The sequence below is a fragment of the Rattus norvegicus genome, chromosome 7 (assembly GCF_036323735.1).
Source record: "Rattus norvegicus strain BN/NHsdMcwi chromosome 7, GRCr8, whole genome shotgun sequence".
NCBI lineage: Eukaryota > Metazoa > Chordata > Mammalia > Rodentia > Muridae > Rattus > Rattus norvegicus.
This window is the reverse complement of record NC_086025.1, coordinates 67,506,246-67,524,297: the sequence shown is the minus strand read 5'-3', so window position 1 is coordinate 67,524,297 and position 18,052 is coordinate 67,506,246. Positions and strand designations below refer to the sequence as shown.

Sequence of the window (18,052 nt, the reverse complement as noted above, 5' to 3'; positions counted from 1 at the left end):
AAGGCTAATCACTATTTTGGGAGAAAGAGAGTCTCCCCTAGTACTTTTTAAGAATGCAGGCTAGCAGGGCTTAGGTTATACCTTAGCTCTAGCAAGCCAGTCTAGAGTGAACAACCGGTTTTACAAAGCACTCAGATGACCCAGGGATAGACACCTCTAAAGGCTCCCTCACTCTTGGGCAGGGAAAGATTGAACACTGAGGTAAGAAAAGTGGACTCTTAAAAAACAAAAACAAAAACAAAAACCCTGTTTGGAAACCATCAGCCATTCTGTGAGGGAGGATGGAGTTTGCCAATAGGACTTAGAGTTCTGGGTTTGTTTTTTTTTTTAATGGACTGAGCAAATGTCAATCATCTATGCATCTGGGCCCATCTAGGCTCAAATTCTAGAGCGTCTCCAGTTAGGACTGCATACTGCTTTTTTCTTGCATACATTCCTTTTTCTTAGCAGTGTGCCTTCATTACTTGAAGGAGTTTGACTTAGAAGCAGATTGCTTGAGTCTTCTCATCTCACCAGAGGAAAGCCATATATAATCATCATGAACTGGCTCCAACATCCATCCTGGCTTTTGGCCTCCCATGAATCAAAGGCCACACTGTTCCACATCTATGCAAATAAAGCCACCCTTCAGACCCTTCCTGCAGAATACACAAAGTCAGGAAAACCCCAGAGGACGGTCTGAGTGTCATGGAGCAATAGGAACTTGGACCCATCCAGCTCTGTTCCTTTCAAAAGCTAGGCTTCTGCCAACACAGGTCTTCTCTATTCAAAGACTTCATGGCTTCAGAGTATTCACTTAAAGGCTTGACCAAAAATCTATTCATGTGTTGGCTCATGCTTGTAGTCCAAGTACTAGGGAGGCTGAGGCAATGAGTTTGAAGCCATTCATTCTGTGCTACAGTGTGTTTCAGGCCAGCCCAAGCTAGAAAGAGAATCTTTCCTTTTTGTTTCTCTCTCTGTGTTCCTCCCTCCCTCCCTGGGTAACTCCCCTCTTCTTTCTTCCTCCTCCTACATTTTTTTAAAGTGTCTTGGGTAGGCGGGGATGATGGTTCAGTGGTTAGGAGCAATGGCTGCTCTTCCAGAAGAATTGGGTTCAATTCCCACACCCACATGGCAGATCACAGCTGTCCCTAACTCCAGTTCTAGGGGATCTGATACCCTCATATAGACACACATGTAGGCAAAACACCAATGCACATGAAAATAAAAATAAAAAATTTTAAAAGTGTACTTGTGTCAGTAAAGTTGCCACCAGAAATCTATCTTTTAAAAAAATTTCTTCAGGTGACTATGGAGGAAACATGCCAGGGTGTTGTAATTAAATAACACTTGCTGAGGTGATTGTCTCTACTGAAGGTCACGTACTAGGGGGTAAATCCTATTACCCAGGCTGTGAGGAACATTTATTTAGTATCTCCAGGGTCCCATTATGGCCTGTAGGTGGCAGTATTGCCAAGGTGTATTTTGGCTTAACCAGCAATTACTGGTTGCTCAAACACTGACTCCTAAGACCAGCTGTGAATTGAAGAGACACAAACTTTGAGTAATATAAGCCACAACTCCATCCCATTTTACCATTGGCCTTGGCTTTCCTGGCCCACTCGGAGACATCATCCTGAGCCCGTCCGTCCGTGAACACAATGGCTGCTCTGGGCACCCGTGTGGAGAGGGGCCTGGCTCCTTCTACTTGGGTAAAACTTCTCTCATACATGTGTTTCAGGGCCAGCCCAGTCATAGAGCCTTTGCCCATGTATTTCATGTGGGCCACAGCTTTTTTCATGTCCTTGGCTGAGCTGAAGCCCTTCAGGGTAAACTCTGTGCGGACCTGTGTGGAATACTGCAGCAGCCCCACGCGAGCAGCTTTGGGGGAAACTGCCAAGGAATCTATGATCCCAGTGACAAAATGCTTCACAATCTCAAAATTCTCTTCTCCAAGGCTCTTGGATCCATCAATCACAAAGACTAGGTCAATTGGGCCTTCAGTGCATCCTATAGGAAGGAAAGGAAAGTAACAAGGTTAAAAAGTTAGAGATCCAGTGTATACAAAGTATAAAAAATCGTGCTTCAGCAGGAGGCATAGGTGAATTTAGAGAGCCATTTTTTGTTTTTCACCTAGCACACAGGACAGCATCTGAGTCTTTTCTGATTTCCTTTCTATGATGAATCAATGGGCTGAGTAATGAGGACAAGCATTTCATGAGGAAAGAGAACCCTGGGGCTGAAGAGTTAGCTCAGTGGTTAAGAACAGTATTCTCACATATCACAAATACAAGTTTTTCCAGTTATCCTTTTATGTTTGAGTTACCAATTATGAACAGCAGTAACTCCCCTAAGTAAGCTACACGGTACACACATATTGAAAAGGAAATCACACCGATTACTGGCAGCAAGTCCTTTTCTGTGCACAGATTACAGTAAAGGATTAGACCAGTGGTTCTCAGCCTTCCTAGTGATGTGACCCTTCCTCAGGTTGTGATAACCCCCAACCATAAAGTTATTTTCATAATTGTAATTTTGCTACTGCTATGAATTGTAAGGCTTTACCAACCCCCTCAGGAGTCATGACTCACAAGTTGAGAACCACTGGGTTAGGCTAGAGCACGGCAGTTCCTTGTGCTGTGTTGTGGGATGCTGAGATACACGAGTGCTAATGTTTTGGCAGTAGAAGACATGCTTAGTTTCTCCTCAGCCATTACCTCTTCCAAGAAGCTCACACAGTAACTCAGCTATGTCAGCTACTTTCTGAATACCCTAACACCTTAATTTATTCAGTCAGAATCAATGTACTGAGTATCTGCTTTGTGGACACAGCAGGACTATGGTAATGACTAACACAAAATGTCTAAAACCACTTTGCGTAAACCTAATGTGCCCTGTGCTGTATCCATGCAGTGGGATAATTATTTAACAACGTGTCTTTCTCTCCTAGCCTGAATTCTCCTGCAGTAGATACTAAGGGTCTTTTATTTTTGGGCTTATAATGTTTGGCACACAATAGGTGTGCTATATATTATTGCTGACAGAATAAAAGAACCTGGCGGTCTTTATTTGGTAGCACATGAATAAGTGCTCTACTGAACTATTAAGGCTTAAAAAATGTAACTTTGAAAAAAGCTTTAGGGGTTGGGGATTTAGCTCAGTGGTAGAGCACTTGCCTAGCAATCGCAAGGCCCTGGGTTCGGTCCCCAGCTCCGAAGGAAAAAAAAAAGCTTTATGGGAAACTTAGATGGTTAACAGTAAAAAGAAATACTTTATATAAATATATAGGCAATTTCGCTGCTAAGAGACTTTGTATGTAGGGTTGCATAAGAGAATTGTACCAATTCCAAATAGATTATCTCATTTCAAACAGTGTACAGTATGTTATTATAATATTCTTTTTTATATAGATCAAGCAACTGTCTAATCTTTCAAAGCGAAGTACAATAATAAAGCAAGTAAAAACATACATATGCAAAAATACTTCTAGGTTTGGCCAGCAGAAAATGCTAATGTGAGTGCTCCCGTGTGTGTGTGTGTGTGTGTGTGTGTGTGTGTGTGTGTGTGTGTGTGTGTAGGGGGAGTAGTTGGGGGCTGAGTTCTCTCTTTTTTTTAAATTTTACTTTGTTTTATCTGTATGAGTGTTCTGCCTGCATGTATACATCTCAGATCTTCTGTGAGCTACCATATGGATGTTGAGTCCTTTGAAAGAACAGATACTGTTCTTAACCACTGAGCTAACTCTTCAGCCCTGAGGGTTCTCTTTCCTCATGAAATGCTTGTCCTCATTACCCAGTCTATTGATTCATCATAGAAAGGAGATCAGAAAAGACTCAGATGCCATGCATGTGGCTCTCCAGCAGATGTCAGGGGTACTGGAGTGATGTACAAGCCACTCCTCTGTCTGTACCCTTTGCTTACAGAACAGAACCAGCTATTGCATTTGCTATCTACTAAATCAAAGGCTGTTGTTATTGCTGTCTGTGTATACATCCATGTATATGGAAGAAGGAGGGCTAAGGGGTCTATTGCCTGGAAATGCTACAAAAAGCCATTGCACCAAAAACAAATGGAAGCAGTGAACTGGTCCCAGTCACTTACTCTTGCAGTGCCTTCCGTCCTCAGCGAGGACAAAGCCCTCTGAGCACCTGCACAGATAGGAATTCCCATTGTTCACACAGATGTGCTCACAGCCATGCTGGATGGACTTGCAGACATCCTTCCCTGGGGAAAATGTGGGGAGATGAACAACCCATTATTGTAGAAAGAAGCTATTGAGAACAGTCATGCCAGGGGAGGGTGAGGAAGTAATCCATCTTAAAGAACACAGTTTTTAAAGAGCTCATCTTTGCAATCCATGCCAGAACAGGCCAAGATCAAGAAGCAGTTCCCCTCGGAGCTCCCTTGATCCTACAGGACATGGTGGATTTGCCATTTGATTTTTACAATGGCTATATAGGCGTTAGCTTCAAAGTAGAGATCCCAGATACCCCATGCCGTTGTCTAATGAGCATTTCTCACAGGTGAGGTGATTTGAACTTTTTGAAGTAGTTAATGACCCTTTGATCCTAACAGCACCCTGGGGGCATGGCTAGGTACACACAGAATAAATGAAGCAATGGATGCCACGTGTCTGAGTTTCACAAGGTTGTCTGGCCAGAGGATTGCCCAGTTGAGGCACACTTTTCTGTCTGCACTTTCTGATTGTATGATACCCCCGAGCCTCTGTCTAACCTTTAAAAGGAGAAGAAACCTTACATGCAATTGGAATCTGTAACTATAGATACCTCTAGGAAGTGGGAAACTGTGGGATTTAATTTAGGAATCAAATTACAAGGCTAGAAATTGTGCCTTGTACACATCTGTTCAATGTATTGACTGATACCTATGTTAAATGAATAGAAAGACTGGCTCAGGCAGACATGTGGACAGGACCGAAGCATGATCTCCATGAAGGAAGGACTGTCGTGTACAGCAAGAAGGCCAGGCAGTAAGGAGGGCTGGCAGAGGTACTCACTCAGAGTCCTTGCTAGACACAAGCCCTGCTCTTGGAGAAGAATGGCATTAATAAGTTCTCCACTCAGCTCTGCTGACATGTGCAATGCTCCGTGCTCTCAAGGGGTCTTCGAGGAAACTGCCCACAAAGCAACCTCAGAGGCAAATGAACTTGCTTTGCTTAACCAAGAAAGGCCCATTCTGCCCACTGTAGCAGAGTCACAAAAACCACACAGATATTATCAACCCCTGTCCCCGAAAGAGAACCATCTAGAAAGGGAAGAAAGTCTATGCCTATATTCTAACCCCCACTTTACTGAGCTGCTCTTTTTTGAGTAGAAACTGCTAATTTTATGTAAACTTTGGCTGTCTATAGTGCCCAGTTTTGTTTCGTTTTGTTTTGTTTTGTCGAGTGTGGGTCTGGAAGTTGCTGTGAAGGTACCTTGTACATGAGGTTAGCATTTAAACCAGCAGATTCTGAGTAAAGCAGGCTACCCTCCCTAGTGTGTGGGGGCCTATTCTAGTCATGTGAAGGCCTTCAGAGCAGGCTATGATTCCCAGACAAAGGGAAGACTCTCTTTACCTGTAAGTTTAGCTCATACTGGGTTTCCAGCCTGCCCTTCAGACCTCCTCACAAGCCCTCACAATCTCATAAGCCAATTCCTTAAAGTCAATTTCTCTTTCTTTTTCTCCCCCTTTTTTTCCTTTATCCACAACATGTGTGTACACATTCCTCTGCTACGTAAACACTGTTATCTATTTTCCTGGAGAATCCTAGCATGAGTCTACATGAACGTCTGTGTGCACTTGTGCCTGTTTGTATGTGCTTGTGGGGGGTCCGAGGTCAATGTCTTCTTCAATCACTATCCACTTTACTTTTTTTTTTTTTTTTTTTGGTTCTTTTTTTTGGAGCTGGGGACCGAACCCAGGGCCTTGCGCTTCCTAGGTAAGCGCTCTACCACTGAGCTAAATCCCCAGCCCCCCACTTTACTTTTTGAGACAAGCTCTCTCTCTGAGTTATCAGCTCACAAAATCACCTAAACTGACTGGCCAGCAAGTCTCTGGGATTCTCCAGTCTTTGCCTCTCACACTAAGGTGACAGATGTTCTCCACCATGCTTGCTTTCACACCGCACTGGGGATGGACCTTGGGTCCTCATGCCTACTCTTTACCAACACACACAGCGAGCTCTTTACCAACTGAGCCATCTCTGAGCCCCCAAACTTTCTAATGAAACTGTTCTGAGAAACCTGGTCTAGAGAAGCAAATGGTAGGGCTTTTTTTTTTTTTTTTTTTTTTTGTTGTTGTTGTTAGTTTGGGTTTGTTTTCCCCGTCTTAAAAACCCACAGAGCCTCCCTCCAGCCCTTCTCCTACCCTTTACCTTAAAGCACTGAAATTATCTTTTTGGTCCTGGTAGTCAGTTGCTACCAGTGATTCTAGTCTTGCCTGCTGACTTGCTAGGCACTACACTAGGCCCTGTGCAGCACCCAACCACCATGCCAGAGCTGAGAGAGAACAGAGCAAAGAGCCTGACAACTTAGGACTGCCACTGAGAAATTCCTGAAGAGCCCGGAGTCAGCTTACTTGATCCCCTGAAAACACCTTCACCCAAAGTTGGAATCTGAGTTTGTGACGTGGTTATGAAGTCTACAAAGGAAGAATGTGAGGATCCAGTGACGAGCTGTGCCCAGAGACATAAGCAGCACGGAGGTTACTCACTCCTGCAGCGTTTCCCATCCTCAGCAAGCCTGAATCCCTCCAGGCACTTGCAGATGTATGATTCGCCACTGTTCACACAAAGGTGCTCACAGCCATGGTCTACAGCCTGGCAGACATCTTCCCCTGAGGAGAGTACAGTAGTTAGAACAGCTGCATCAACAAAACGTCTACACAGACTCCCCTGGAAGATCCATCCATCTCAGCCTCCAGACTGCTGCTTGAGTGGAAAGGTGAAGCTGGATGAAGTTTTGTGGCTCTGGATTGACCTCAATCTTCAAACATACCCACTGCTATAGCCACCTCCACTCTCCAGCACCAATTTCAGTGTCTCAGGATGCAAGCCAGCCCTAGCAGTTAGCAGACATGGCCTCTGGTATCACATGAAGGTGTCATTGGTAAGATTACGAAGGAGAAAGCTTTCTTTACAATTGCTAGCACTGAGAACTGATCTTGCCTTTGTCCCTGGCATAATCTATGATTTAGGAAAATCACGTAACCTCTTAGAATCTTAGCTTTCTTGTCTGAAAATGAGAGTAATGACTTCAGGCACTCATCTTTCCTTCTTCCTTTCTTTCCTCTTTGGGAAGAGTTTTGAGAAGTCAGAGAAAAGGACTGACAGATGAGAGCCATTTGCTCAGACTTGCACACTGCTCTTTGACTGTTACTGTTGTTATTGAGGTTTTAGGGACAGAACCTTATGTGTGCTTGGCAAGTGCTGTACCACTAAGCTGCATCCTTAGCCCATTTATTTACTTATCTGTATTTTTATGTCTGTGTATGGGTGTGTACATGAGTGCAGCTGCCAGCAAAAGCCAGGAGAGGGAGCCAGAGTCCCTGGGGCTGGAGTTACTGGAGCCTGTAAGCTGCCTGACAGGGGTGCAGGGAACTGGATTCACACCCTCTGGAACCGCCCAAGGGTTCTTAATCACCTGTCATCTCTCCAGGCATCGTTTTTGTTTTTTTTTTTTTGTTTTTGTTTTTTTGTTTTTTTGTATTTTGAGTGAATGTCTCACTAAGTTGTCTAGGATAGCCTACTGCCCGGGAAGTCTGTGAATTTGTCTGCTCCTGCTTCAGCTTTCTAAGTAGCCAGGATTATAGGAATATACCACCAGGCCCAGCTTACTATGTTGTTCTTACCGAGAGAGGGTGCCACTATGTAGGGCAGCCTAGAACTTGCTCTGTAGACTAGACGGGGCTTGCATCCACAGAGATCACCTACCTCTGCCTCCCGAGTAATGGGAATCAAAGTGTGTTACACCACACCTGGCTTAGCAGGTATTTAGTAAAACATGTAGTTATATGGTTACTTCGTTATCACACAGCACAAGTCTTCTGGTCCAGGGTCCCACCGAGGACACCACAGGACGTTCGATTGTGTGGTGTTAGCTGTTGAGAACCATTGGCTCACACCAAGGCTGCCGTGGTAGATTTCAGGCATGGCTGTATGAGCCAGCTCTAGCAAACTTACTTCTGCAGGTCTTCCCATCATCACGAAGGACATATCCCTCAAAGCACCGACACACGAATGAGTCCTCACTGCTTACGCATGAATGTTCACAACCATGGTCCCCCAAAGCACAAGAGTCCAGTTCTGAATAGAAATGCAGGAACGGAAGAAAATTATTCATGGATAAGTGACTAGTGACCTATTCATTTCTAAAAGACATTTCAGACATCTTAAGTAAAACTGTGTCTTTTCTCACATAGTTCATTTCAGATTAGAAAGTATCTATGAGCGAAAGTTCCTAATATATACAAAGCACATACATAAAGCGAAACGCCCAGCTCCATGGGGAAAAGAAAACAGAAAGGGGCAGTTTCCAAAAGGAGATGTAGATAGCTAAGACTAGAAGAGAATAAGTGTAATACTAGCTTTCCTATGAATCTTCATATGCATGAGGAACACTTGACTCATTCATTCATTCATTCATTCATTCATTCATTCATTCAAGGCAGCCAAGCTTTCTGTTGTTATTTCAAGATAGGCTACCACTATGTAATCCAGGTTGGCCTTGAACCCATGATCTTTTGCTTCAGCCTGAGCACTAGGTAAGCTTCAACACACCTAGATACACAGCATGGGGGCACATAGGCAGGGCATGTCTGAGGGATGTTTTGAGCAGGAGAATGTCCCCCATCTGGCTGCATTGTGAAAGCACAGAGAGCTATCTATGAGTGTAGAGAAGGGACATGGGAGATGAAAATAGCCTACTGCAGTGGTCCTACAGGCCCGGGACACAGTGGTGACCGTGTGGTCAGACTGGCTATGTTTTGATGGTAGAGCCTATAAGATTTGCTGGTAGACTGATGTTAGACCACAGATCTTCTAGCTGTCTAGGTAATGAGGCCATACCTCCCTGTCTTCCTGGAAGTTCTCTCTTCCCTCTTGCAGCTGTGAAGAAGCCCAGTCACCCTGACCCCCTAGACCACAGACAACCATGAACTACAAGTTAAGTCAGTGCCAGGCCAGATCACACGGTATAGATCTGGCCACCTCCATTGACAGCTAGGAATCAATGGCCTTTGTTCTTTAGAATCCAGGACTCTCTCCCACCAGCCTCTTCGCTCTGTTACTGGTCTCCCATGTCATGGCCTGATCATAGCTGCCCATGGTCATGAGGATCTCTCCTAATAAATTTCATCTAAAGGGCAATTTTGTGTCAACTTCTGTCCTTTCCAACAATGGAAATGAAGAGTCCACCATCACATGGTTAGGACAAGAGTCAAGGATAACTCTGAGATCATCAGATTGAGCTTTTGAAATATAGCATTTTATTTTATAGGGCTGGATGGCAATGGCATTTTGCAAATTTAATTAATTAATTAAATGATTAAATGTGAGTGCTTGGCTGCATGTACACCCTCATGTCAGAAGAGGGCGACAGATGCCCTTTTAGATGATTGTGAGTCACCCTGTGGTTGCTGGGAACTGAACTCAGGACCCCTGGAAGAGCAGCGAGTGTTTTTAAATGCCAAGCCATTTCTCCAGCCCCACGGGGGGGGGGCAGTAAGATTTTATGAGAACCATACAGTTAACTGAAAGCTAACCCATCCTTTTAGAAAATGAACAGGATTTCAACAGAGGGTGTGCACCAAAGTGGTAAAGGGATCTGGCAGGGGTCACAACAGGAAGAACCCATCAACTTTGTTTTTGTTAAGCATTACTGCAGCATTTCTTTTCAGAGAAGGGAAGTCCTCAGAACTATATCCTGTAGGCTAGTTAAAGGATCCAATATTATTCACATTTACCAGCAAGAGAAATTAAAGTTGAGGAAGGCTTATGACAGATTGCCAAGACCATTTGCTAATAAATGGGGGAACCAGATTAAAAATGTTATTATTTTTTTTGATAAGCACATGACTTTTCCCAACTACACAGCATTACCATCTGCTAAGCTTTCAGACACAAAGGGAATTTTGCCTTTCTGCCAGAATGTTTGAACAACAGGGAAATGATGCGGGCTGGAATTTTAACTGCAGAGGAGAGTTGGGGGCTCCAGTTTGCTCTGAGTGTGACTTACTTCCCTGGGCACATTCTGGACTCATCATTAATGCAGAATACTTCTCTGTGGCTGGGTAGTTCCTCACAGAGTTAAAAGGACCACTAGGTGACACACAGAACAGGCAGCTGGTTGGCACAGAGGGGAGAATTCTCCCTCCTTCACCATGCATTCTTTTTTTTTTTTTTTTTTTGGTTCTTTTTTTCGGAGCTGGGGACCGAACCCAGGGCCTTGCGCTTCCTAGGTAAGCGCTCTACCACTGAGCTAAATCCCCAGCCCTCACCATGCATTCTTAAGGATACTCCATTTTCCAAGATAATACAATATCAAAAGCTTTCCCAGGCCAAGATTGCCAAGCCCTAATCCAGAGTGAACTTTCTGATCACACTCTTCTCCTGGGACTCCCTAACCCCAGCCCTGCTCTACTGTCTAAACTCAGGCTTTCTTCTTGAAGACTACAGGGTCTTCTTCCATGGAGATAAAGGCTCCTGAGCTCAAGCCCGTCTGACAGATGACACTGCTTTTCTTTATCAGAGGTCAGGGTAGCCAGGGAGAAGCCCTGTGCCCATAGGGTCATGTCCTTATCCTTGGCTATATGCCAGCAGCTCGCAGCCCAGCTCCTCAGTTCTCCCAGAGTTCAGTTTAGTCAACTGAACTACACGGCATACTTGCCTGTTTATGGAGGAGGATCTGGCAGTGTCTGTGAAAGTTACAGAATGAACGTCTCACCCAGCAGCTTCATGTAGGGACTCCCGTCTGCAGATACCCTTGTACCCCATAAAGGAATGTAATGTCAAGTTATTGGCTGTCTGTAAAGGTGAAAGGTGAGAGTCACCCAGAGTGTCCAGAAGCGGGACTAGCCAAATGCAGTGGAACGTCACACAGCTGGAGAGAATGAGGAAGTTGCCTATGCACTCGTGTGGTTTGAATAAGAATGTCCCCTACAGGCTCATAGATTTGAATGCTTAGGCACCAGGGGGGGCGCTGTTTGAAAGGATGGGAGGGGTGGCTTTGTTGGAGGAAGTGTGTCACTGGGGGTGTGTTTTGAGGTTTCAAAGTCCAAGTTAATCCCAGAGTACCCCGCCCCGGGTGTGTGTGTGTGTGTGTGTGTGTGTGTGTGTGTGTGTGTGTGTGTGTGTCTGAGTCAGTGTATCTCTCTCAGCTACTGCTCCAGCACCTATGTGCATGCTGTCATGTTCTCTGCCATGATGATAACAAGCAAGTTGCTGTCATCAAGTATAAGAAAGCCCCAAATTAAATGTTTTCTTTTATAAGAGCTGCCTTGGTCATGTCGTCCCTTCATCACAATAGAACAGTGACTGAAACAGATGTTGAGGTAATTGCTGTAAGCAGCCTGACCGTGCTGCTTCATGGCAGAACGTAGACTCTGGGACTCTGGACTAGGAGAGCAGTTGAATGGTTTAATGGGCCTCATGGGCCACACTAGTAGTATTATAGGTGATAGTGGTGATGAGAGAAATGCAGATTATGACAGCTGGGATTCTGAGGGTTTGTAGGGAAGAAGATTAGTAAGTGAGCCGGAGACATTCTTGTGATATTGTGGTAAGTAGTGTGGCTGCTTTTTGCCCTCGTCCTAAAAATCTACCTGAGGATAAATCGAAGAGTTTTGTTACTGGTGTAGGCAGAGAAGACAGCCTAGTATTTATTCTGTCGTGTGGTTATTAGTAACCACTCTTATGCAGATCTGTGTGAAAAGGAACGAGCTAGGCAGGGGAAAATTCAAAATGAACAGTTTGAGGCTAAAAGGAGCACCAGAAAGTATAACGGAGTTCATCACATGAGGAGATAAAAAGGTTAAAGAAGAGCCTGATGCTAAATGGGAGTGGTGACCCCAGGGCAAGACCCTACTCACGACTCTCCCACTTCCTGAGAAGTAATGGGGGAAGGGTTCTGCACATGGAACTGCCAGCGCTGGAAAGCTGGTGCAGCTGAAGCAGGGGCAGCAGAGTCGGCAGCTTTAGCTGCAAGGCTCTGCTACAGGGGCAAGGAGTGTTGGGGACACTCCCTTCTGAGCAGAGCAAGTCCCTGCACGAGCTGGGAAGCTGTGCTCCTGCTGGACTGTGTTGGAGACTCCAGGATGTTGGGGATGCTAGGGATGTGGGACGCCTCCCAAGGAAAGCTGCAGGTCAGATGTGGAGCCAAGGCAGAGAAGCATGCTGCAGTCCACGGCGCTGAAAGAACTGGGGGGTCTTAGATACTAGACATGGGGTGCAGACGAGCTTGCCCTGCTGATTTTCAGTCTTGTGTTGGTTCAGCATTTCCTCAATGTGCTCTCTTTCCTCCCTTTTGGAGTGGTGATGTACATCCTGAGTCACTGAATGTTGGAAGTATGTGATCTGCTTTTGAGTTTGATTTTATGGGGGTTACAGTTAACTATAACTCTTGGGAGATTGCCTTGAGTCTCAGAAAGAGATTTTGAACATTGGACTTTTAAACAATGTTGAAACTGTAATAGACTATGGGAACTTTTGAAGTTGATCGGAATGCATTTTGTGTAAGGAGAGGTTCTGATACAAAGGTCTTGTTCCCCAATTGGTTCTTGATTGGCCAGTAAAAAAAGCCAGGGGACCAATTGCTGGGTGGAAGGTATAGGTGGGACTTCTAAGACAAAGGAGATGCAGAGAAGGAGAGAGGGCTTTCTGTCATGCTTTGGAGGAAGAAGAACACTGTAACCATGTGAGGTCTGGAGAGAACTGAGGCTGTGGCCTTTGCTCCAGGTGGGTATTTGACAAGGGGTTGGTGGGACTTGCTTTTACATTCAGGGCAGGTGGAGAGACAGAGATAATAAGTTGGTAAGGACATGCTTTTCAGGTAGGAGATATCTGCGCCCAGCAATTGTGCCAAGAAGGCAAATCATAAAATAACAAACTGTGTGTCTGTGTCTCCTCCCAGATTCAGGGAATCTGGGAAAGAGCTGGTAGCACAGTCACCTCCCGGAACCAAAGGTGGGTAAAGCAAAAGGGAAAGGTGGAGGGCTGGCAGTGCTGCAATCCTGGGCAAAGGTGGTAATGAATTTAAAACTACACACAACAATTTTGCAATATGATATGGCTATAGGCCTCTGGGGGCCAGGAAGTGAAATCTGGTGGTTGGAATAAGAATATCCCTCATAGGCATGTGAATGCTTAGTCACCAAGGAGTGTGCTATTCAAAAGGATTAGAAGGATTGGAATGTGTGGTCTTGTTAGAGGAAGTGTGTCACTGGTACTAAGGTTTGAAGTTTCAAAGGTCCATGGCGAGCAAGCCCAGAGTCTCTTTCTCTGCCTTTGGGTCAGCATATACGTTTCAGATACTGCTCCAGTGTCTGTCTGTATGCCACCATGCTCCCTGACATGGTGATACTGCATTAAACCTCTGAAACTGTAAGCAAACCCCCAATTAAATGCTTTCTTTTATAGCAGTTGCCTTGGTCATGGTGTCTTTTCATAGCAATACAACAGTGACTAAGACAGTAATGATACACCATTCTGGAAATCAGTCTGGAGGTTCCTCAGAAAATTGGACATTGAACTACCTGAGGACCCAGCTATACCTCTCTTGGGCATATACCCAAAAGATGCCCCGACATATAACAAAGACACGTGTTCCACTATGTTCACAGCAGCCTTATTTATAATAGCCAGAAGCTGGAAAGAACCCAGATGCCCTTCAACAGAGGAATGGATACAGAAAATGTGGTACATCTACACAATGGAATATTACTCAGATATCAAAAACAATGACTTTATGAAATTCGTAGGCAAATGGTTGGAACTGGAAAATATCATCCTGAGTGAGGTAACCCAATCACAGAAAAACACACATGGTATGCACTCATTGATAAGTGGATATTAGCCCAAATGCTTGAATTACCCTAGATCCACAGAACACATGAAATTCAAGAAGGATGACCAAAATGCGGATGCTTCATTCCTTCTTTAAAAGGGGAACAAGAATACTCTTGGGAGGGAATAGGGAGGCAAAGTTTAGAACAGAGGCAGAAGGAACACCCATTCAGAGCCTGCCCCACATGTGGCCCATACATATACAGCCACCAAACTAGATAAGATGGATGAAGCAAAGAAGTGCAGGCAGACAGGAGCCGGATGTAGATCTCTCCTGAGAGACACAGCCAGAATACATCAAATACAGAGGCGAATGCCAGCAGCAAACCACTGAACTGAGAACGGGACCCCCGTTGAAGGAATCAGAGAAAGGACTGGAAGAGCTTGAAGGGGCTTGAGACCCCTTATGAACAACAATGCCAAGCAACCAGAGCTTCCAGGGACTAAGCCACTACCCAAAGACTATACATGGACTGACCCTGGACTCCAACTGCATACGTAGCAATGAATAGCCTAGTAAGAGCACCAGTGGAAGGGGAAGCCCTTGGTCCTGCCAAGACTGAACCCCCAGCAAACATGATTGTTGGGGGACGGTGGTAATGGGGGTAGGATGTGGAGGGGAAGCCCATATAGAAGGGGAGGGGAGGGGTTAGGGGGATGTTGGCCCAGAAACTGGGACGGGGAATAACAATCGAAATGTAAATAAGAAATACTCAAGTTAATAAGGATAAAAAAAAAAAAGACAGTAATGATACAAAGAGATCTTCAGGAAATAGTATTGAGTGAAAAAATTGAACAGATTATATTGAATACTATCTGTGTGTGTGGAAGAAAACAAAGAACAACACATGTATTTATTTGCACTTATTCACATAAAGGAGCACTGGAAAGTTAGGTGGTATATTCCTATAATCCCAGGACTTGGAAAACTAAAGTAGCATCTTGAGTTCAAGACTAGCCTGGGCTACATTACTAAGCCCTTCCTCAAAAGCAATGAAGAACTGAACATTTTTTCTAATTACATTTATTTAGTGTGTGTGTGTGTGTGAGTGTGTGTGTGTGTATGTGCGTGTGTGTGTGTGTGTGTGTGTGTGTGTGTGTGTGTGTGTACTCATGAACCATATACCATAGCTTGCAAATGGATGTCAGAGGTCAACCTGCAGGAGGTCGTTTTTCTCCTTCTACCATGTGGGATCTATAGAGCAAACTCAGATAAATTCAAGTCTGGACAACCTTATGAGACTTCATCTCAAAATAAAAGTGAAAGCAGGGCTGTGAATAAGCTCAGAGGTAGGGCGCCGGCCTATCATGCACTTAGGGTGGTGTCTCAAAAGCACCAAACACTGGGACTTTAAGCTTCTTCTTTAATCATTTGACAAGTATGTGGGCATTTTGCCTGCCTGCGTGTTTGCACCATGTGTGAGCAGTGCCCTTGGAGGCCATGAGAGGGTGTTGGATCCCCCGGAACTGGAATGTAGATGGTTTAGAGCTGTCATGTGGGTGCTGAGAACTGAACCCCAGGTTTGCTAGATGAGCAGCCAAGTTCTCTTAGCTGCTGAGCCATCTCTCCAGTCCTCTGTACTTCCTGATGATGCTAAGACTTGAAAACTTTAGTAAGATTGGGACACCTGCCTTCCAGTCTCATCAGCCCACTTTTCCTGCTTCCCATAGCCCTTCCTCCCCCATCTCCCAGCAGTCTCCTTCCTGCCCCAGGGTCTCCTCCTCTGAGCCCTTTCCCTCTTTTCCCTCATGAACTGCAGATTGATCACAGATCTCAAAGCCTCAGGTGTCTCACTTTTGGGGCAGTATCAACCTGTATATGTCATTTTGGGGGAATCTATGTCCACATCCTGTGTGGCTGTGTCTAAATGGGCCATGATAGCCAAGAGCTCACAGAACATACCTATCATTTTCTTCTATCACCAGCACCTTTCCTGCCTGGCATATAATTGTCCCCAGTAAAGGCGTGTTGTGTAAGAGGAAACATTTTCTCAATTTTCTACTCTAAAACTTGCGGTAATTAAATCCACATCATCAGATCTGGTGAGTGTTCTCAAAGAAAACTCGGGGTGGAGAGTGTTGGAAATCAGTGAATTCCCCACCCCTGGGCTCTCTCCACTCTTCCTCCATGGCAGCCTTGTGGGTGGAGAGTATTGGGAGTCAGCTGGGCTCCCCACTCCCAGGCTCCCCACTCTTCCTCCACAACAGACTTGCAGAACACTTCTCACTTGTTGGTCACACTGCCCACTTTCTGCATGTAAGGGGTGTGTGAGGTCACTTAGGAATTCCAAGGACCATATGCCATAAGAGAAAGACTGCTAAGTGAGCCCTGAACTCACTTTCTGCCCTGCAAGGGACCCTAGTTTTACCTACCTACCCGCTCTGGAAAACATCTTGGCCTCAGCTTCTCCCAGGGCCAATGATACTCTGCTACAGGAAAGCACTTGAGTGTGTCCTCTCAGTCACCGTCTCTAACTTGCCACCAGCCTGGGGAAATGGTGTGCACTCCAGTCATGACTGTTCTTGTTTAGCAAGCATCTGTAGAACAAAGACCTGTGCCCACTACTGTTTATATTTAGAGGCTAAAATAGGCCTTGGAAGTATGCTGGTCCAACCCCACTTTAGCGATGAGGAAACTGATAGCCATCGAGCAGAAGTGACTGTCTCAAGGCTCCTTAACCTGAAGAGGTGACTTGTCTTAGCACAGTACTTAGTACTGACCACAGTAGGTCACAGACCCATTCCCTCCCAGCTCTATGGGGGCTAATCAGTCTGGTAAGGTTCTTGGAAGACAAACTAATAGTTGGCTCAAGGTAAGCTCCAGAAAGTTTCCTGTCACTCTCGTGCTCCAGGTGACAAGTCACACCTGCTCCCGTGGCTCCCTCTGGCATGGAGCCTATTGCCCTCCCTCTGGCCTGTCGGGATCATGCACTGATGCTGCCCATGTCAGGGGAGCGAATGGGTTGCACCTATGGCTGACTCCTCAGATTGAGTGTCTAGCATCATTTTACATCTTTCCTGAGTCTTGGGATTCCCTACTCCATCTCTTGTGGCCATTTTGCCCACATCCCAGTGGTCACCAAACAGATTGGCTGACACATCTTAAATATCTCTTCCAGAGGAACTTTAACCACTGCTGGGGCAGACATTGAATTAGGTCAGTCCCAGGGACCACCAGCACCGGGTGTACCATAGGCAAATACTCGAGAGGAGAAGGACGAATGAACAAGTGCTTAAGCAGATATTAAGACTCCTGCCTGGGCAAGGAGATGAGTCAGACTCAGTTACTAATCAATGCTGAAGTAGAACAGGGTCTACTTAAAAGGCCTAAGAAGTCTCAGGAAGCAGGACAAAAACATCTCCCACTCAAAGACATGCCTTCCCTTTTCTGTTCCCAGGTCACATTTAATTAAGGTCTCTTTGTGAATGAGGTCTGCCCTCTGTGGTCAGGATGGCTAGAGGTTGCACAGCAGAGCTTAGGTTTTGTAGCGTCCTGTACACTGACACAAAGTGTGCTTCCCACATCTAAGTTATAAACCAGGCGGTGGGTGTCGGGTGGGGGTTGCCGGAATTGTGGGGAAACATGTCCAGTGTAGTCAGACTGTCAACAATGACAGATAGCAACTCCTGCCTGGTTCTGAACTCTACATACAATGCAACTGAAACACACTGACCTCAGGAGGAGATGGTCATATGGGTAGTCTGCCAAGAAGGTCACTAACTGAAGGTCAACAGCTAAACATGATGGTTTCAATGGGGGCAGCTGACCCGTTGGTGCCCCTGTAGAAGCCTTTTCTTAAACTAAGAAGCATTCACATATCACCACCATGGTCATCACCACCACTATCACCACTACCACCCACACCACCACCATCATCACCATCACAATCACCCACCGTCATCCTCCTCCTCCTCCTCCTCCGTGTATGATATGATCAGGAGCTCAGGTGCTATGCTGCACTCTGGAGTCAGTTCTCTCCCACCTTCATGTGCATTCTCTGGCTTAAACAGCTC

At 45.4% G+C, this 18,052-nt stretch overlaps 1 protein-coding gene across 3 annotated transcripts in view; it reads right to left on the bottom strand.

Moving 5' to 3' along the window:
* Nucleotides 1–18,052, bottom strand: part of Matn2 (matrilin 2) — a 149,628-nt gene that overhangs the window by 5,470 nt on the left and 126,106 nt on the right. For all 3 annotated transcript variants that reach the window (XM_017595223.3, XM_039080152.2, NM_001427155.1), the window contains exons 11-14: nt 8,162–8,284; nt 6,694–6,816; nt 4,081–4,203; nt 1,576–1,989 (exon numbers count right to left, since the gene is read on the bottom strand). In XM_017595223.3, coding sequence (XP_017450712.1) covers nt 1,576–1,989; nt 4,081–4,203; nt 6,694–6,816; nt 8,162–8,284 — 783 coding nt within the window. The remainder of the gene's footprint in view (nt 1–1,575; nt 1,990–4,080; nt 4,204–6,693; nt 6,817–8,161; nt 8,285–18,052) is intronic.